Source organism: Arachis hypogaea, chromosome 2 (assembly GCF_003086295.3).
Source record: "Arachis hypogaea cultivar Tifrunner chromosome 2, arahy.Tifrunner.gnm2.J5K5, whole genome shotgun sequence".
NCBI classification, from domain to species: domain Eukaryota; kingdom Viridiplantae; phylum Streptophyta; class Magnoliopsida; order Fabales; family Fabaceae; genus Arachis; species Arachis hypogaea.
The window spans coordinates 86,133,534-86,155,486 of record NC_092037.1 but is presented as its reverse complement, the minus strand read 5'-3'; the positions used below and the strand labels follow the sequence as shown (position 1 = coordinate 86,155,486).

At 35.0% G+C, this 21,953-nt stretch overlaps 1 protein-coding gene and 1 non-coding gene across 3 annotated transcripts; one reads left to right on the top strand and one right to left on the bottom strand.

Moving 5' to 3' along the window:
* Positions 1 to 4,221: 4,221 nt before the first annotated feature.
* Positions 4,222 to 9,802, top strand: LOC112748937 (pentatricopeptide repeat-containing protein At5g50280, chloroplastic). 2 transcript variants are annotated; one of them, XM_025797190.2, is made up of 4 exons: positions 4,222 to 4,573; positions 6,356 to 6,501; positions 6,582 to 7,573; positions 8,253 to 9,802. In XM_025797190.2, the coding sequence occupies exons 3-4, from the start codon at positions 6,690 to 6,692 to the stop codon at positions 9,559 to 9,561; spliced, it is 2,193 nt and encodes a 730-aa protein (XP_025652975.1). In that variant the 5' UTR covers positions 4,222 to 4,573; positions 6,356 to 6,501; positions 6,582 to 6,689; the 3' UTR covers positions 9,562 to 9,802. The 2 variants fall into 2 exon arrangements, with proteins under 2 accessions (XP_025652975.1, XP_072075282.1); XM_072219181.1 differs by lacking the exons at positions 4,222 to 4,573; positions 6,356 to 6,501 and having other exon boundaries at positions 6,541 to 7,573.
* A 12,043-nt stretch (positions 9,803 to 21,845) lies between these two features.
* On the bottom strand, positions 21,846 to 21,953 carry LOC112762708 (small nucleolar RNA R71). Its single transcript, XR_003182750.1, has one exon. It is a non-coding gene; the product is annotated as a small nucleolar RNA R71 (small nucleolar RNA).

Genomic DNA, 21,953 nt, shown 5'->3' with positions numbered 1-21,953 from the left:
CAAGAAAATAAAGTGCTGGAAAGTAAAATTGCAAGAAATATAAAGTACAAGAAAGTAAAGGGCAAGAAAGTAAATGACAGAAAGGTAAATACTAGAAGTAAAAATAAAAGAGAAGCATTGGGATCAAGAGTTATTGAATTCTTAGGATCAACAATTCTCATCTCCACTTCATTCATGCAATCACTTATCTCTTGGCAAATCATAAGTAACCAAACCCTAATCTCTTGGTGATTTGATTTCTCTTAACATAAACAATTCCCAATCTCTTGATCTAATTGGTTATGAGAAGAAATGAAGTTCAATTTCTTATTCAAAGGCCACACAACTCTCAATATCTCAATTCAAAGTGGTTACATCTCACATACCAACTAAGAATGTATTGATCAAGAGGATTATGAGAGAAGAGCCTCAAACTGAATTCCATGATTTCTTTCGCAAGGCTCACATGTAATTCAAGTAGATCTAATCCCCCTCTCGGTAGTAATTGGATCTATGAAGCACAAAGACTCTCTCTAAAGCAACATCAAAAGAAGAATTAAAGATGAAGAATGAAAATATATCAACCCATTGAATTGCAATAGAGCTCTCTTTTCCAATGGAAAGAGTTAGTAATCCATAACAAAATATTTATAAAAGTAAGAAAGAAAAGAAAAGAAGATGATCGTGAGAAGAGAGGGTCCGAAGACTCCCCCTAGCTGAAAAATGCTAATTCTATGAAACTAAAAGCTATATATAAGCTAGCCTAAATTACAATCAAATGAAAGTTAACTATTCTAGATTATTCGTGTGGCCTTGATTGGTTGACAATTGTGGGCTTGCTTGCTTGAAGTATAATTGGACTTGGAGTGAAGTTATTTGCGCAAAGATGAGGCTGCCAGGCTAGCGTAGCATTTTTCTTCAGCGTTAGCGCTCGTGCACTCACGCGTACGCGTCACCCACGCGTGTGCGTCATCAATGTTTTTGGACCCAGTCACGCGTACGCGTCACCCACGCACGCGTGGCCTTTGGCGTTGGTATCAAAGGCGTAGCGTTAGTGTCAAAGGTGCTCTTCCACGCATACGCTTCATCCATGTGTGCGCGTGGCCTTAAAAAATATCACTCTCACGCGTACGCGTCACCCTTCAAAAATATCACTTTCACGCATACGCGTCACCCACGCATACTCGTCACTGGCGAAATTTTCCAACTTCACAAGCGCTCTTGGAACAAACGTAGCGCCAAAGGCGCTGTTGCTTGGTGCTGTGAAGTAGCGCTTTTGAAGAAAGCATAGCGCCAAAGACGCTTTTCTCATGCTGATTATGAAACACTTTTTGGTAAAAGCGTAGCGCCAATGGCGCTCTCCCCTGTATCTTATCTTCTTTGCTTCTCCCTTTAAGCTCATTTCTTCTTTCATGCTTATTTTATTCTTTTTACTTCTTTTTTCACTATTTTCTACAAAATAGATCAAAATCAAAGAGATGGCGTAATATATGACAAGTACAAATACACTCCAAATTTAAGCTTTAAACATTAATTTCTTGTAATCAAAAAGCATAGAAAAATATAACATGATGCGCAGTCATCAGCGTCACTGCCACCGTCGCCGCCGGTGCTGACGAAGAGGTGAATGGGAGAGACGTTGAGACAGAGCACCGCGCGAAGAGATAGAGAGACTGACGGGAGGGCGTACGCGCATGAGGGGAGGAAGGCACCGCGAGAAGCGTCGCGCCGCTGCTGCTGTCTGTGCCCTCGTCGTCGCCTACCTTTTCTAAAAAAATTATGTGGTATATATTTTCATTCACAAAATTATGTAGTTTTTTCAAAATTTTTTGTATTTTTCTTTAAATATTTATTGTAAAAAATTGTCTTTAAAATTATATATATAAAAATTTCATTAAAAATACAAATTTATAAATTTAAACTTATAAAATTGTGAAGATTAACATAAAATGATTGTATAAACTAGGCATGTAAATGAAGCACGACGAGACGGAACAGGGATAGGGGAGGCCTCTCCGATCACCGTCCTTAAATCTTAAAATTCTCGTTGTTTCTGCCTTGATCCCCACCTTAGAGGATAACTAAGGCACATTTCTTATTCTCTATTTTTCAGTAATCCCCACAAGAATTCACATTCTCTATCTCTATATTCTCGTATATATATTTTGAAACAACATAGAAATATATCTTGTTTAAATTCTAAAATAATAAATTAATTAAAATTTAACATCTAAGTTATAAAAAAAACATAATATAAAAAGTAAAATAAGTCTTAAGAAAAAAAATATATAACAAACGAGACTACTAAAATACATATAGTAATATCTAAAATATTAAGAATAATTAAGTAAAATTGTATTATTCAAAGACCATGACGAATAGAGCATGGATCTCCGCTCGATCCCTACCTTTGTCTTGGGAAAATTTTTTTCCATCTTCGGTTTCTAATTAGAGCAATACCCGTAGATATTTCTGTGTCTTAGGAAGTTTTTTCACTCTTATAAAAACAAATAAAAAATGCATAATTTTTTTCTTGCTTCTACTGGTGTGAAATAATAAAAAATTTGTTGATGACTTCAAAGATTAGTGTCAACTATGCAATATGTGATATGTGAGGTGGACACAATGAATAAGTTTGTTTTTTTTTTTTGTTAGTCATTGGTGCTTTCTAAGGAATATAAATAAAAGGTTTTGCTATAGAAAATTTTCGAACCCAAAATTTATAAAAACTGCCTTTTATGCTGATACAACGAAATGTAAATAATGTCGGCGCTGATTAGCAAAATTTGAGGTACGTGGTAGTATATTCGATTTCGCATGGATGACATAGGCGGCTCATCTTTGTTTTGTTTACCGTTATTTTTGTTTTGCTTTCTTTTCGTTTCTTATTAACCTTTGCTCACCAAAAAATACAAACTTTATCCATGGTTGCTCCTTCTTTAGACTCTCTGCTGCTTTCATAGTTATCAAATCTAACTCAATTTGGCCAGTTCAACCGAAAATTCAGTTATCTAATTATTTGGCCAGACTAAGTCACTCTTCAAATTGTCCAAACATCAGACCAGATAAAAATCGATTTTGACCCGTGAGGTTTTCTGAATCAAACCGATGACCCGGCCAGTTTACGTAATTCGGACCGCATCATGCATTTTTTTTAGAAAAGAACAAATAGGTTATTGACCTTTTGATTCGCAGACATTTAAGTTTTCGAGGATTTGAAAATACACTTAAATCCCTATCATTTTCAAAACTAGGACATATCGATCTCTCATGTTTACTTGGGTCTATTAGACTCAACGAAAAAATTAAACGTGACTCCTATTGTACTGACCTAGTTAATATGGATGCACACGTGAAAGAGTTTTTAAAATTGGTCAAATTAGACTCAAAGATGGATATGTCCAAATTTTGAAAATGTCAGGAGACTTAAATGTATTTTTAAATCCTCAAGAACTTAAATATATGTAGATTAAAAAGTCAAGAACCAATTTATCCTTTTTTTTAATATTTCGGAAATGACGCCGTTTCACTTCAGCAAAAGTTCAAACGATTTTGCCCTAGGCCTACTTTCTTTGCGTGGTCACTCTCTGCTTAAGCCTGAAGCTTGAGCTCACTCACATTTCTCACTGGCTCTCGCACTTAAGCTCTCTCCTTCTCTCGTCTCCGGTCTCCCATCAAGCTCGTCGTCGGTCTCTATGTTGTCAATCGTCACCCTCTCGCACTGGGTCGCGCTCGCGTCCCTTCCCTGCGCTCGTCGTCGCCAGCAGCAGAAGCAGAAGGTCCTGGGGCTGGTCGTCGTTGTCGTCTTCTTGCTTTGGGTCTCGCCGTCAGCTTCTTTCGTGCAACCCGAACCGATTTGGTGAGTTCCAACAAATTTCCCGTTCTCTGTTTCAGTTTGTTGCTGTAATTCATCACAACACTTTGATTTTGTTGCTGAAAGGTGTATTTATTGCTGAAAATATCACTGAACTAGTTTTTTCCTTAAAAAATCATCAGTGACAATAATTTGCAAGGTTCTGAAAATCGGAGTGGACCGGCCGGTTCAACCGGGTTAACCAAAAATCGGTCATCTATCCGGTCCGGTTAAACATCAAAACCATCCAGCAAAAAACCGGTGAAAAACTGGTCGAACCGGCGGTTAACTGACGAACCGCACAAACCAGACGGGTTTTTTTAAGTACCGGTTTTTTAAGACTCCCCAAAACGGCGTCGTTTTTAACGCTGAAAAACAAAAAAAAAAACACACCTACCTAACCTAACGCAGTCATTCATCAGTCACCAGTAATATTTCCCTTTCCTTCAACGAGCAGAACTGTAGAAGCCAGAAGGAACTCCACCATCCCTAGCCCAATCGACGCCGCCAATGACCACCAGCGGTTGCCACCGTCGCAATTCGAAGATTCAATTGGCGTAATCGTCGTCTGTTCATCTGAACTCTGAAGCTTCTGTTGTCGGAAGCACGGTTTGAAGATTCTGTCGTCGTCGTCGGCTGGTCGGTTCGAACTTCGAAGCTTCTGTCGTCGGCCACCTCTGTCCTACCGAGCATTTGTTCTGCCGCCGTGGACTCTGGACCTTCTTTCTTCTCTCTGACGCTGTGAGTTCTTCAATTTTTCAATTTTTTTTTTTTTAAATTTTGTTAACTATATGAATTGCTGCAGTGAGTTCTTCAGTTTTTTATTTCAGTTAATTTTTTATTTTATAAATTATATGAATTTTGGCAGAGTTCTTTAGTTCTTCAGTTTTTTATTTTGTTAATTTTGTAATGCTGAATAGAGTTTTGATATAATTTTGGATTCAAATCTATGTTTGCTTCAATTTATGGTTGCTTTTATTTTGTTAATTTTTCTGACTTACTGAAATCTGATTTTTGAGCTGATGTTTCTTCTGTTTGTTGTGTTCTGAGTTGGGGTGAGTTGCTATTTTTCTCTGTTTGTTGTGTTTTGAGTTAGAGTTGGTGGTGGTATGATTGCTGAGTTTGGATTAATTGTTTAATTTTTTTTGTTTTTGGATTCTCTGATTTTTCTATTTTTGAATTATAAGAAATTATTTTTGAAAATTTTCTTGTTTTATACTTTTGTTGCTGATTGATGAAGATGGCTGATTACTTGTGAGAATTCAGGGAAGAATAATGTTGTTGTTGCCTCTGTGTTAATTGGAGAACTTGACTTATCTGAACTTGTCACATGCTGGCTTTGTGGGACAATTCCAATAGAAATTTTTCAACTTACATGCTTGGTTACTCGTGATCTTTCACTATCTTTCGACATAAATGGTTCAATGCTTTGTTGTTACTGCCTCACCTCCAAGAATTGAGCATGTGACACTTTGGATTGATGGAAACATTTTCTCCAGAGATCTTCCATATTACAACTTTGTCATATATTGACATCCCAGTAACTCAAGACCTCCATGGAATAATTGTTGATGGTTGATTTCAGTGAATCTGGGATAATTTTGTCCTGCTGTTTTATTTCTTTTAAATTTTGATGGATGATAGTTGATGGTGTTTTGTTAAATTTTCTGAAATAATTTTATTGATGATTGATGATTTTTTTTTTTAAATTTGAAATTATATATTTAATTAAACCGGTTGACCCCGTTAAACCCCGGTCGAACCATTAAACCAATGAACCAGTCACTCTACTGGTTCTTTGACCGGTCAGGTTCTCGCAACCTTGATAATTTGTTACCTTGAATAATATGTTGAAAATATTACTGAGCTAGTTTTTGTTGTTGCTGAAAATCATCACTAAGTTGAATTTGTTAGTTGATTAAACCTTGAATTTGTTGCCGTCTTGCTGAATAATCACTTAGTTAAATTTTTGTTAGTGATTGAAGCCTGAATTTGTTAGGGATTGAACCTTGAATTTGTTGTTAAAAATCATTAGAGTTAAATGTTACTGATTATCATGAACCTTGAACTGACTTGCTGAAATAATCACTTTGCTAAAGTTTTTTATTTGAAAATCATCATTAAGTTGAATTTGTTGTTGAAAATTGTTCTGTGATGAATTTTTCTATTTTATTTTGGGGATAGAATTTTAATTTGAAAATGTCTTCATCACAAACACCATTAGAAACCGGTTGTGTTATCTTGTGTTCTTTCTTGTTCATTTAAATTGAGAAATTATTTTGTATTAGTGACAAATTTATTATTATTTTTTTGCATAAGCAGTTATGTCTAATACTTGATTTTTACTAATATGTTTGTGAAGAGATGTATTTTAACTTTTAATTTTATTTTTATAATTTTACATATTTATTTAATTATGACCGGTTCAACCGGGTGAATCAGTGACCCACCGGTTGAACCAGTAACCCAGTTGTATGACCGGGTCAACTACTGGTCCGGTTCTGACCTGCTTCTGTTTGGCAGTGGCCTTTACTCGTCGCTGTGCTTTACCGCCGCCGTGGCCTCTCTCTTGGTTGCAGCCAGCGCTGCCATCCCAAGCACCGCGATGTCTCTCCTCTCCACATTGTTTGTTCCAAGCGCCATCGTGATCAGCGCTTCTTTCTCTGGCGGTACTTTGCTTCCTCTCTCAACTCGGCTCTGCCATCTGTCTCTTTCCCTCTTGGTTCATTTCTCAACCATAAAATTGCAGGAATGATGACATAGGAAGGATCAATGGTAGCGTGAATTTCTTTCACAATTCAGAAATACATCAAAAGTTCGATAGTGAAATAAAAATCCGTTTGCGCAGAGAAAGAGAATGATGGGAAGTCTGACTCTGAACCTGAGAGTGACACCTTGTAGCTCCTTCACCACCTGCCTTCTTCACCCTCCTTCTCTTTCCAAACCCTCCTTTCTCATTCAACCCTCCAATATCCCAACAACCTCACTCTCCCTCTCCGCTTCTTCTTCTTCCTACGATGCACCAATCTCTACACCAACCCCCATTTTCCTCCCTTATCTCCAACAGCAAGAGGAAGATGTTGAGGCTATAGAAATAATACATGAAGAACAAAAAGAAGCACAAGAAGAAGAGCAACCCTGTGACCCAATCTATAAATTCTTCAAAGAAAGGACTTTGGTTCCTTCACAAGACCCTCTAACTCAAGGCAAATTGACCCTCCAGAAGAACCGTCGAATTTCTTGGCACCTTGCTGTGGATACCGCCCTTGACTCTGATGAACAACAAGAGGAAGAAATTGAGATGGGTTTGGACCAAGTTCCATTTAGTATTGAGGAAGAAGAAGGTGAAGACAACAAAATCGAGTGGAAGAAGGAACTCCCACAGGGCATTGTTGGAGAAATTGTTCATCTGGCAAGGAACCTCCCTGAGAATTTGACACTTGAAGAGGCTTTGGACAAAGGCTTTGAAGGGAGGGTCAGTGAGGAAGATTGCTGGGAGGTTCTTGAAGTTCTTGAGGAGGAGAAGCTTATATTATGTTGCTTGTACTTCTTTCAGTGGATGAGGTCTCAGGAGCCTTCGCTTGTTACACCGCGCTCGTGTACTGTGTTGTTCCCGGCATTGGGGCGGGCGAGGATGGGTGATAAGTTGATGGTTTTGTTCAGGAACTTGCCATCCACAACGGAGTTCAAAGATGTTCATGTTTATAATGCTGCAATTTCAGGCCTTCTGGATGGTGGCAGGTGCATAATTCTTGACCTTTTTTTAATGTAATTTGTTTGTTGCTCAGGAAGATTAGTGTATGTAAAAAAGATGCAAATCAAATACTTGTTATTCTTGCTTATATTGAAAATTAGACGCTTGTTGTTTTGAGTATGGATGGGGTAGACACATATATGACATGACAGCAATGTGGTGACATTTAATCCTTGTAGTCGCCTCCACTCAGTGGGATAAGGTTTTGTTGCTGATATTTCACCTTTTGAAGTATAATGATCAATATTGTTAGTATGTATTACGTTAGAAATGACTTAATGCAGCATCTTTGAGCTGCAATTCTGGCAAAATATATTGTTTTCTTATAGTTTTTATTTTTTATTTTTTTTAAAATGTTTCTGTATTTTAATATGGGTTCTTGAAATTGCTCGAAATAAAATTTATGAAACTTTTTTTCTTTGTTTGATCATTACCTTGATGATTCAGCAAGATGTTGGTTATTCCAGTGAGGGCTAAGTGTCTTCATTCCAATTCTGTTTTCCATTTATGGCACGTTGAAGTCCTTTAACCTGTAGGACTGTTCTGTTTTAGCCTCTTAGGTTCATTTCGTTAGTTTGTTATGAAGCAGCCTATAAACAACGATAAACTTTATCGAAACTTTATGACCTTATTGCACAAGAACTAAGATAATCTGACTCTTTTTAGGTATGAAGATGCTTGGAAGGTGTACGAGGTAATGGAAACTGAAAATATTCGACCAGATCATGTTACGTGCTCTATTATGATTGTCCTTATGAGAAAACTTGGCCATAGTGCGAAAGATGCATGGCAGTTTTTTGAGAAAATGAACAGAAAAGGGGTCCAATGGTCTGAAGAAGTTTTAGGTGCATTAATAAAGTCATTTTGTGTTGAGGGTCTAGTGAATGAAGCTCTCATCATCCAAATCGAAATGGAGAAGAAGGGGATCTCTCCAAATGCAATTGTGTATAACACTCTGATGGATGCATATTGTAAATCCAATCATGTAGAAGAAGCTGAAGGTCTTTTTGTTGAGATGAAATCTAAAGGGATTAAGCCGACTGAGGCTACCTTCAACATTCTAATGCATGCATACAGCAGAAGAATGCAGCCGAAGATTGTGGAAAAGCTTCTGGAAGAAATGCAGGATGTTGGCTTGAAGCCAAATGTGAAATCATATACTTGTGTAATTAGCGCATACGGGAAGCAGAAAAAGATGTGTGACATGGCCTCCGATGCATTCTTGAAGATGAAGAAAGTTGGCATACAACCCACTTCACATTCTTATACAGCTCTGATACATGCGTATTCAATTAGTGGCTGGCATGAGAAAGCTTATGCTGCATATGAAAGCATGCAAAGGGAAGGAATCAAACCTTCCATAGAAACCTACACTGCTTTACTAGATGCATTTAGGCGTGCCGGCGACACCCAAACTTTGATGAAAATATGGAAGTTGATGATGCTCGACAAAATTGAAGGAACACGTGTTACGTTCAACATTCTTGTTGATGGTTTTGCTAAACAAGGTCGATACATGGAAGCAAGAGATGTCATTTCCGAATTCGGGAAAATGGGATTACACCCAACAGTGATGACATACAATATGCTGATGAATGCATATGCACGAGGAGGGCGACATTCAAAGCTGCCTCAGTTGTTGAAAGAGATGGAAAATCTCAACTTAAAACCAGATTCTGTCACCTATTCGACTATGATATATGCCTATGTTCGCGTCCGAGATTTTAAGCGTGCATTCTTTTACCACAAGCAGATGGTCAAGACTAGGCAGGTACCAGATTTGGCTTCATACCAGAAGCTTCGGTCGATTCTTGATGTAAAAGCTGCAAAGAAGAATAGGAAGGATAGGAGTGCCTTGGTTGGTATAATTAATAGTAAGATGGGCATCACAAAAGTAAAAAGACAGAAAGATGAGTTTTGGAAGCACAGGAAGAAACATGTAACGAAACGTAGTGCTGATGCTAGTGCCCAGTGAATTATCCCGTGTTCCATGTACGAAACTTGAACTTTGATGTTTCATTGTACAATCAGTTTGCCTAGTGTTGCTTTGTCATGTAGTGAGGTATGAATTGACGATATTATCCCTATATTAACAAGGAATTGCTAGTTGTTGGCTTTAAAAAGGTGAAAAAAAGTTACTTGACTAACTATTTGGCCTCAAGTAATCTGAGAACTAGTCTCACAATCAAGGTTTTTTTTTAAAAAAAATATTCTTTTATATATTTTTTTTGGTTGTCAATACTCTTTTATATTTAAAGATGTTCAATTATACTACAAATTAAATTTAATTTTTATGTAAAAATATTAAAATATTACAGAATTTATTTTAACAAATTAAATAATTTTTTATTATTAATTTTAGAAAGATTAAAGTATCCTTTAAATAATAATTTTAAAATTACTAAAATATCTTTGTCGGACTAATTATTTTTTATTTATTAGCAATAAGGAAATTTAATTCAATATCAAAATACTAAATTATCTATAGTTAATTTTTAAAATACCAAAATAAACTTTTAGGATTAATCTTAAAATAATTAAAATAAAAGGTTGATTCATTGTATTATAAATTATAAATTGATCTTTTAAAACAACTAAAATACACTAAAGGATAAAATATTCTTTTTGCTCATTTTAAATGACTAAAGTACCCTCTTTAAAACTAAAAAAAAAGAATTAATTTTAAAAAGACTAGAATTTTTTTAGGTTTAAAGATGTTTAATTGTATTAGAAATTAAAATTAAAATTTAATTATAAAAAGACTAAAATTTTTGCATAGTTCATTTCAAGAGACTAAAAGAATTTTTTAACATTAATTTTAAAAAGGCAACTCTTATAGTTCATATTTGAAGTACTAAAATATTCTTTAACCATTAATTTTTCAAAAAGACTAAATTATCCATAAAGGATTAGTTAAGATTGTTTGATTGTATTAAAAATTAAAAACTTTAATTTAATATTAAAAAGATTCAAGTACTCTTATACTTAATTTTTTGAAAAATAAGATAACATTTAAATATTAATATTAAAAAGGCTAAAAAACTCTTTTATAAAAAAATTCGTTTATCTATATTAGAAATTATTAATTTAGAAGAACATAATAACCTTTTGAAGGTTAATTTGAAAGAGACTTAAAAAAATCATTTGAAATTAATTTATATTGTTTGATTGTATGAGAAGGTGAAAATTTGAACTTGATTTTAAAATACAAAAATGCCCTTTTAATTTATTTTTACATAATGTTCATTGTTAACATTACCACCTTTTCCTACTCATGCCGCTAACACCACCAATTTTATATAGTATTCATAATCTGTGTCTCTTTTTTTAAGTTTGCTTCTAATTCAATCACACAAAGATTGTATAACCAATTATTTTACATACTAAAAAATAGTATTATATTATATAGGTTTCTTTTTTGGGAAAAAAAATTTTCGTACACATATAGATTCATTTTTATTTAAATACTTTTTCTAAAATTTGGATACTTAAAAAAAACTACTCATTTTATGTGAGCATTATTTAAAAATTTAGTATTATATAATAAATAAGAAAAATAGAAATAAATATAATAGATTAGGGACACTTTGATCAATATTTTTATTATCTATTTTGGATACTAACATAAGAAATTTTTATCACAAAAAATAATCTTTTAATTTAATATCAACAATTTATTAATAGTTTTAATTTGAAAAAAAACACATGAAGAAGATGTAGATGAGTGAGTTTGATTTCAAAATTTAATCCTAATTACTTATTTAGATTTAATTGTTAAATTTATATCTTCTCATTTTTTATATAAAAAATATTTTTTATTGGATATTATTGGTTATTCTAATATTTTATATACATAGAGAATACATCAACATATATTATTGATGATTATTTATTAACATATTGAAATATTAGTTACAAATAATAATTCATATATGTATGTGTGTTATATTACAATAATAACCATTGATCCAATCACATTCAATAATACATGATGTGCTCATTTATAAATTTATTCTGCAATAATATAAAAAAATCAAATATTTCAAAATTATATCTATATTTTCATAGAGAACCGCCTCTATAATTTTATATAATCAATATAGTATTAGTTTCATAATTTTTTAGTTAATTTAATAAAAGTAAAAGCATAAATTATTACTTTTAACTTACTAATATAAATAATTAGTTAATTTATATAAGTATCTAATTAAATATAATACTATAATTTTAGTTTGCAAATTGCATATTATGATATAAATAAATAAATATTATAATTAATGATATTAAAGTTGTTGGTGAAAATGGCGAGAAATGTAAGTTATTAACAATGAGACAAGTAAAAATGGCACAAAAGACATCTCTTACCTGTACATACTTAATAACTTTTTAATCGGTTGTGTGACTTCTGTGAACTTTCTTTTCATTGTTTCCACTTAATAAAAACTTTCACGTATCTCCACCGTATAAATAATTTATAGTATATTTTAGTGGTTATCTTGAACGGAACAACAAAGTTTCACTTTTGTATAGAAGAACACCAGAACCGCTTCCCATGTTATTATCATACATAACCTCTTCAATCAACCATGTTCTTATTTATTCTGGGGCACCTTTATCGTTTCAGAAAGTTGTATGCCGAAGGGATCTTGTTAAGCAATCACATATTCATCTTGATTTCATACTTTTTTAATGAAAGGGGTTAACAGTTGAGGATATTTTTTATTTTTTTTCAATTTTATTTTTTGAATGTAGGCCACTATTTCGTTAAATTCTGGTAGAATTCAACTTATAAAAATCCCACGAGAGATATTAGGTTTGGATTCTCTTTGTACAAGACTTGAACTGAAATACTTGATTTAGGGGGTACCAAACGACTTTTTTATTTTTGGCATTGTAATTCAAGTGGTGTTTTCGCAATGTAGATACTTGATATATTTTTTTAGGTGTGGATATCACAAATCTGAGGTCAGATTTATGGTTTTAATTTTTTTTTATTTTTTATAAAATACAAATCTGACCTTCAGATTTGTGGGTTATAATTTTTTTTTCATAAAATTGACCCACCAATTTACTTATCTTTTAAAAAAATTTTCATCTCACAAAAATCTGATTTCTCTATTACCCCAAATCGGACTTAAGTTTTGTTTAAAAACAAAATTTAGCCTCTGATTTGTGAATTTCGATTAAAACAAAATTTATCTCTATATCCATAAAAAATACACCATTTTTTCATAATTAAGTATAACACATTTTAAATTTCTATAACTAAAAAAATTAGCGGTAGCAAACTAGCAATTATTGTACTTGCCAATTTGAGCTGAGGTGGCAGGGAGAGAGAGTTGTTAGAATAATACTTTTGAAGAGGAATATTTGAAACAAAGATGCGATAACACTCTCCATCATACTTTTTAATCAGCAAATAGTACGGGTTTTCAGTTAGGACTAATCAGCAAATAGTACAGTTTCAGTTAGGACTTGGGGTTGGGGATGTTGCTGCTCAGAATCGACGTCGGTTAGTTGATCAAATCATCAAAGTATCAAACGAACCTGTTTGATAAACTAAAGAATCTAAGGTGAATAGTTCTTTGGTGCTTGATTGTTTTATACTAATGTTGATGCACAAACAAATTGGTGATTGGATGAAAGAAAAATGAGTTAATTGTCAAAATTATCCCTGAAAGTTACCTCGGTCTCCATATTAGTCCCTGAAAGATAAAGTTAATCAAAATCATCCCTGAAAGATGATGGGCATGACCACGTTCGTCCTTCCGTCATCTCCGTCGCTGAGCTGGCTAACGTTGGGTGACGTGGTCCGTTAACTGTCTACGTGGACGACACCTACGTGTACGCTGGGGTCGCTGACAAGGTAAGTACGTTAAAACAATTCAAATCAGTCTCTTGGATGATGAACCCTAATCCTAAATTCAATGATAAATAAGTCGCGGTTAAGAATCATATGGCCATATAGTTGGGTAGAACTTAGAATTGTTGGGTCGCCGGGAGGATGGAGACAGGAAATGGAGGTCGTAGTGGTGGTGTGTCTTTTCGGTCGCACAACAATAACGATTCCAGTACTTCAATGCGAATGAGGAGAAAGACTCATGAGGAATCATGTTACTGCGGGTTGAAGGTTGTGATAAAAAATCTGGGACAGTAGATAACCCAGATAGATTATACCATGCATGTCCAAGGTACCGGGTGAGTGGTGTTGAAAAAGTAGAAGGTTTTCCATCTTGTTCTGTGTTATTGGGTGTTTTTCATTATTTTCTTCTCTGATTTATCAATTTGTAGAAAGGCAGTCACTGTAATTACTTTAGGTGGGTTGATGATGATGACTATCAAGCAGAGGTTGAAGGTGGTGCAAAGGAAGACTCTAGAACTAAATTGCAGGTTGAAAGTGACTATGATGAATGGAAGGTGAATGTGGCATGGAGATTGGGTAACATGGAAGCTGAAGCTAGATCTTTGAAACTACTAATAATTTTCATGTTTGTGATAGTTGTAATTAATGTGATCCTTTGTTGTTTGATATGTACTTCCAAGTAAACACAATTCTGTTGAAATGTAATGGTGTATTGAGTTAAATGGATTGAATGAGAATAGATGTTTGATTAGTGTTGTTTAAGATAACTCCAAACTCTCAATTACTGGATGTATGGAATATTGCAAATTAATCAATATCACTATTGCTAAACAGAGTAAGTAATCAAAGTATGTAGTCATAATATTGTGCTGCCATTCAATGCTAATTGTCACATTGTCTTAAAGATAAGTACCACAGCAAATTCATAAGGTATCCAATCCTAAAAATGAATGCTACACCAAAAGAGAAAGGCAGATACAACTTTCAGATTACACATAACCACAATGTTTAGAATGGTTTTTTCATTTGCCATATACAGAAAAACTAAAGTAGCCCCATACATTGTTTTCTAATCAAAGTGGTTTATCATTCTTCCTTGGGTGCTTGAAGCCTGGAGTAGGCACAAAAGTCATAAAGTTGGCCAGTTTGTTAGCAGTTGCAGAACTTGTCCCTTTGATGGTCTCAGCCGAGATAGCCATTGGTGTAGCTGCAGTAGGTTTAGGGGAGGATCTAGCTCTTGCTTTTGCTTTAATCACCTGTAATTTAGGTGGCCTAGCTACAACTTCATCCTACATAAGCCAATACCAAAAACACTTGTTAGCTTATAAAATAAAGGTGATATTTTTCTTATAATTGAGCAGTAATTATACAACCTGTTGTGTAACTTGGGTTGGTGGAATACTTTCAGATTGGCTGATGTTAATCTCTATAAGGGGCTGGATGGGTGATGGAAGTGTGAAGGCAATGGTGCTATTGCTTTTGGAGCATTATCATATTCTACAGGGACAACATTCACTTCAGGGTCAGCACCATCTGCGGCAGGAGCAACAACTGCCAGTTACAGTTGCATCTGCCTGGCATTTTTCTCAGCATTCAAGGCTTTCTTCTTTGCACAGCCTCTTTTGTTGTGGCCAATCTCACCATAGTACATGCATTTGATTGGCTTGTACTTTCTTTTCATATTTGTCTTTGACCCAGTTGGCTGTTCATCATTCTCTCTTCTTTTTTTTTTTACCGGTCTTCCAGGTTTGGGTTTAAATGGATGTGGGACTAGAACAAGATGTGGTGTTTTTTCCCATAGATCCTGTCCTTTAACTAGATTGACATTGAAACAATAAGTCCTCCTATACGCTTCCATCTTCAACCAATCATGACAGTACTCTTTAGCCCTTTTGTCATTCTTATCCTGTATGGCTGATATTGCATGCATACACGGCATACCTTTCAAACAAATTAAATTATTAATTAAAATGTGTAACATGATTGAAGATAACTTATCTAAGTGTTGAAATTGTTACCTGTGAGTCGCCAAAACCTACAAGTGCATGTGCGCTTTCCTAGGTCAACAACCATATTGGTTGGCCAGCTATGCACTTCGTACAATTCTTCTTTTTCATCACCACACCACTGAGGAGCCCAATGGCTAGACAAGGTTGTCATTGCTTCAAGTCTACTTTGCTGAACAGGGGGAAGAATTCCTTGATAGTTCTATAACTTTTTCCTATTGTCAATCATGCTCTTCATGATGATCCTTCTAACTTCGTCAGCTAAGGTCAAGATTGGCTTGCTCCTTTCGTGCTTGATTTTGGCATTGAACGACTCACATGTGTTATTGCATATGTTATCCACCTTTGGAACCTCACTGAAATGCTTAGTCCATGAATCTTTTGGCCACTTGTCAAGATACTCCCAAGCTTTCTCATTTATCAACTTAACTCTGTTCATGTTTCTATTAAACTCATTTGTTGTCCTCGATCTTGCACATTCCCACACCAAGTCTTTTAACTCACAGCTTGACCACTGCTTTGAGAAATTACGCCACAAATGCCACACATAGAATCGATGATGGACCCTTGGATACACCTCTTGAACAGCAGGGATTAAACCCTAAAGAGAAGACAACACATGAAAATATACTTAATCAAGTTAGTCCCTTAATAAATTTCATTAAATCAAAACTGTCCCTAAAACGTATTATCATATATCATTATCATCCTTACCTTCTGCATATCCGAGATGAAGCACCATTTGTTCTCTCTATAGTCTCCCAGATCCTTGTGAAGTAGCTCCAGGAACCATTGCCAATTATCTTTATTTTTCACACTGACAATAGCATAAGCAATCACAAAGAAGTGATTGTTAGCATCTTGTCCACATGCTATGAGGATTTGACTCCCATGCAATGTCTTTAGAAATGCTCCATCCAATCCCATCAAAAGTCTACAACATGCCTTAAACCCCCTCTTACAAGCATCAAGACAGACATAGAATTGTTCAAACAGGAGAGGACTCTCAGGCATGGGGATGACATCAACTTGTATTGTGGATCTGGGGTTGCTAGTCAATAGTTCATTAGCATAGTCCCACACCAACCCGTACTGTGCTATTTCATCACCCTCTACAATCTTTCTAGCAGCTTTCAAGGCTCTAGTAATACATATACTATTCAAATACACATTACACTTTCTTACAAACCAGTCATAAACCTCTCGGTGCTTCATAGTGGGATGCTTCCTAAGCTTAGGTACTAATTTACTAAGTGTCCAGGTTTGGGTGGCAGCTCTATTCTTCCTCCTTCTTGGACAGGTGTAACTATCAACTAGAGTTTTAATTTTTCAAGACCTGTCTTATTTGTTACATGCACAATATACAACCCATAGGCAATCTTCAGTCTTACAAATAGCTCTAACTCTAATTTTATCATTCTTTATGAATAAAATATTTCTACCCTACTAAATTGTGTAATCCCTAGTAGCTTGCATAAATTCGGCCTTTGACTTAAATATCATACTAACCTCAAATTTCAACAGCCCAAACTTAGTTTTCTCATTAAATTGAGGGTATACCGTTGGTGATTCCTCACCAAGTCCAATTGTTTACCAGAATCTTCTAAATGCCATGAGTCAGCATCTGAGTCACCTTCAAGGTCATCATCATCCTCATCTAAATCTACCATGAAAAAATTCAACACATTAGCTAACCTAATCAGTTGCCAAATAAATTAGTTAATCAATAACCCTAAGGAAGTAAACATACCAGAGTCAGAGCTTTGTTCATCTTCTGAACTCTCATAGCTAGAGTCATCAGTTTCTATTTCTTTGTCCCCTAATCTGGTCTTAGGAGGCCTATGCTTTTCTTTGGCCTCAGATTTGATGTCCTTTCTTGCACCACTTTTCCTATTGTCAGTCTCACTATCACTGTCACTGCTATACATATTGTCTCCTACAACTTTAGGAGGCTTATACAATTCATCTTCAGTACTCTTATATGAGTCATGAGAGTGACTGTCTTCTTCCTGGATGGGAGCTTGTTTCACATGTCTTCCAGATCTGGTTAGTCTGCAACCACTGCCACCATCTTTGTTCTTATTACTATTACCTTGTGAGTTCTTGGCTGTTTGAGATTGTGTATTGGATTGAGGTGGAACTGTATTTCCCTAACGGGTGACCCTCTTGGGCTGAGGGAGGGGTTTGATGGGCTGTGAAGGAGTCTTCATGGACTGAGTTATAGCCTGGCTGGGCTTATGGGCTGGTTTAGTGGGCTGAGAATTGGGCTTCATGGCTGGTTTCTTGGGCTGCGAGTTGGGTTGAGAACTGGGCTATGAAATTGGCTTTAGTGGACTGAGGGGTTTGATTGTTGGACTCAGGGTGACTAGTAGTAGGCATCTTGGCAGGTTTAGAGTGGCGCTTCTTAGCTTGGGAAGAGTTCTTCTCCTTTCTACTTTCTGCTTCCACATTGACAACATCCTCAACCAGGTTGTCTACTATACATAGCTGTGAAATACAGTGCTCATGGTAAATATTGATCATATGTTAGTTTCTCCCACAATTCTTACCCATCGCAACCAAATTTGCATCTGTGACTAAGCTTCTCAACCCAGATGAGAGGGGTACTCCAGGAGCTTTCCACCAACAGTTTTCGGCTTCAATGTATCCCAACTCCTTATAGTAGCTGATGAGCAGATAATTTATACGCTTTTTGGCATTATTTTTAGGTAGTTTTTAGTAGGATCTAGCTACTTTTAGGGATGTTTTTATTAGTTTTTATGAAAAATTCACATTTTTGGACTTTACTATTAGTTTGTGTGTTTTTCTGTGATTTCACGTATTTTCTGGCTGAAATTAAGGGACCTGAGCAAAAATCTGATAGGAGGCTGACAAAGGACTGCTGATGCTGTTGGATTCTGACCTCTCTGCACTCGAAATGAATTTTCTAGAGATACAAAACTCCAAATGGCGCTCTCTTAACTGCGTTGGAAAGTAGACATCCAGGGCTTTCCAGCAATATATAATAGTCCATACTTTGTTCGAGCTTAGATGATGCAAACTGGCGTTCAACGCCAGTTCCATGCTGCATTCTGGAGTAAAACGCCAAAAACACGTCACAAACCAGAGTTAAACACCAAACAGATGTTACAACTTGGCGTTTAACTCCAAGAGAAGCCTCTGCACGTGTAAAGCTCAAGCTCAGCCCAAGCACACACCAAAGTGGGCCCCGGAAGTGGATTTCTGCATTTAGACTTATTTCTGTAAACCCTAGTAACTAGTCTAGTATAAATAGGACATTTTACTATTGTATTAGACGTCTTTTAATTGATCTTTAATCAGTGTATGCGATTTTAGACCTTCAAGGGGGGGCTGGCCATTCGGCCATGCCTAGACCATCACTTATGTATTTTCAACGATGGAGTTTCTACACACCATAGATTAAGGTGTGGAGCTCTGCTGTACCTCGAGTTTTAATGCAATTACTACTATTTTCTATTCAATTCAGCTTATTCTTGTTCTAAGATATTTGTTGCACTTCAACCTGATGGATGTGATGATCTGTGACACTCATCATCATCCATCCTTATGAACGCGTGCTTGACAACCACTTCCATTTTACCTTAGACCGAGCGTGTATCTCTTGGATTCCTTAATCAGAGTCTTCGTGGTATAAGCTAGAATTATTGGTGGCCATTCTTGAGAATCCGGAAAGTCTAAACCTTGTCTGTGGTATTCCGAGTAGGATTCAAGGATTGAATGACTGTGACGAGCTTCAAACTCGCGATTGTTGGGCATAGTGACAGACGCAAAAGAATCAATGGATTCTATTCTGACATGATCGAGAACCGACAGATGATTAGCCGTGCTGTGACAAGAGCATTTGGACCATTTTCACTGAGAGGATGGGAAGTAGCCATTGACAACGGTGATGCCCTACATATAGCTTGCCATAGAAAGGAGTAAGAATGATTAGATAAAAGCAGTAGGAATGCAAAGATTCAGAAGGAACACATCTTCATGCGCTTATCTGAAATTCCCACTAATGATTTACATAAGTATCTCTATCTTTATTTTATGCTTTATTTATTATTATTTTCGAAAACCATTATAACCATTTGAATCCGCCTAACTGAGATTTACAAGATGACCATAGCTTGCTTCATACCAACAATCTCCGTGGGATCGACCCTTACTCACGTAAGGTTTATTACTTGGACGACCCAGTGCACTTTCTGGTTAGTTGTGCGAAGTTGTGAAGAATGTGAGTGAACCATAGTAGTGTGCACCAAGTTTTTGGAGCCATTGCTAAGAATTGTTCAAGTTATGAAACGAGTAAATCACAATTTTGCCTATCAAGTTTTTGGCGCCATTGTCGGGGATTGTTTGAGTTTGGACAACTGAGGGTTCATCTTATTATTTAGATTAGGTAATTTTCCTTTATTTTGTTTTCAAAAAGTTCTCAAAAAATTTTTCAAAAATTTTTTCTTTGTTTTGGCTTTTCTAAAAATAATTTTTGAAAAAAATACAAAAAAATTATAAAATCATAAAAATAAAAAATATTTTGTGTTTCTTGTTTGAGTCTAGTGTCAATTTTTAAGTTTAGTGTCAAGTGCATGTCTTTAAAAATTTGTGCATTTTTCGAAAACTCATGCATGGTGTTCTTCATGGTCTTCAAGTTGTTCTTGACAAGTCTTCTTGTTTGATCTTCATATTTTCTTGTTTTGTGTTTTTTGTTATTTTTCATATGCATTTTTGCATTCATAGTGTATAAGCATTGAAAAGTCCTAAGTTTGGTGTCTTGCATGTTTTTCTTTTCTTGAAAATTTTTCAAAAATAATTCTTGATGTTCATCTTGATCTTCAAAGTGTTCTTGGTGTTCATCTTGACATTCATAGTGTTCTTGCATGCATCATGTGTTTTGATTCATAATTTTCATGTTGTGAGTCATTTTTGTGTTTTTCTCTTTCCTCATTAAAAATTCGAAAATAAAAAAAATATATTTTCCTTATTTTGCTCATAATTTTGAAAATTTGAGTTGACTTAGTCAAAAAATTTTAAAACTTAGCTATTTCTTATAAGTCAAGTCAAATTTTCAATTTAAAAAAAAAAATCCTATCTTTTCAAAATCTTTTTCAAAAATCAAATCTTTTTCTTTTTTTATTATTTTCGAAAATTTTTAAAATTTATTTTCAAAATCTTTTTCTTATCTTTATTTCAAAATTTCGAAAACTTTACTAACAATTAATGTGATTGATTCAAAAATTTGAAGTTTGTTACTTTCTTATTAAGAAAGGTTCAATCTTTAAATTCTAGAGTCATATCTTTTAGTTTCTTGTTAGTCAAGTAATCAATTTTAATTTTAAAAATCAAATCTTTTTCAAATCATATCTTTTTCAAAATTGATTTCAAAAATCTTTTCCAACTTCTTATCTTTTCAAAATTGATTTTCAAATCTTTTTCAACTAACTAATTGACTTTTTGTTTGTTTCTTATCTTTTTCAAAACCACCTAACTACTTTTCTCTCTCTAATTTTCAAAAATTACCTCCCTCTTTTTCAAAATTCTTTTAATTAACTAATTGTTTCAAATTTTAATTTTAATTTTATTTCTTCTCCTAATTTTTAAAAATCACTAACCATTTTTTCAAAAACAATTTTCGAATCTCTCTCTCCCTCATCTTCTTCTATTTATTTATTTAATTACTAACACTCTTCTCTTTATCTTAAAAATCCGAACCCTCTTTTCTTCTCTGTGTTCAAATTTCTCTCTTCTCCTTCTTCTATTCTTTTCTTCTTCTACTTACATAAAGGAATCTCTATACTATAACATAGAGGATTCCTCTTTCTTTTCTGTTCTCTTCTTTTTCATATGAGCAGGAGCAAGGACAAGGACATTCTTGTTGAAACAGATTCTGAACATGAAAGGACTCTGAAGAAGAAGCTAAGAGAAGCTAAAGCACAACAATCCAGAGAAAACCTTACAGAGAATCTCGAAAAAAAGAGAGACATGGCCGAACCCAATGACAATGGTGGAGGCGCAAGGAGGATGCTTGGTGACTATACTACACCTACTTCTAAATTTGATGGAAGAAGCATCTCAATCCCTGCCATTGGAGCAAACAATTTTGAGCTGAAACCTCAACGAGTTGCTCTAATGCAACAGAACTGCAAGTTTCATGGACTTCCATTAGAAGATCCCTATCAGTTTTTAACTGAGTTCTTGCAGATCTGTGAGACTGTTAAGACTAATGGAGTAGATCCTAAAGTCTATAGGCTCATGCTTTTCCCTTTTGCTATAAGAGACAGAGCTAGAACATGGTTGGACTCACAACCTAAAGATAGCCTGGACTCTTGGGATAAGCTGGTCACGGCCTTCTTGGCCAAGTTCTTTCCTCCTCAAAAGCTGAGCAAGCTTAGAGTGGATGTTTAGACCATCAAGCAAAAAGATGGTGAATCCCTCTATGAAGCTTGGGAAAGATACAAGCAGATAACCAAAAAGTGTCCTTCTAACATGCTT

What these genes read in the sequence shown, in the direction of transcription:
- LOC112748937 (XM_025797190.2), top strand. Translation starts at nt 6,690, where the DNA reads ATGATGGGAAGTCTGACTCTGAACCTGAGAGTGACACCTTGTAGCTCC. An exon ending in GGCCTTCTGGATGGTGGCAG is followed by an intron (nt 7,574 to 8,252) that starts GTGCATAATTCT and finishes GACTCTTTTTAG; the next exon opens with GTATGAAGATGCTTGGAAGG.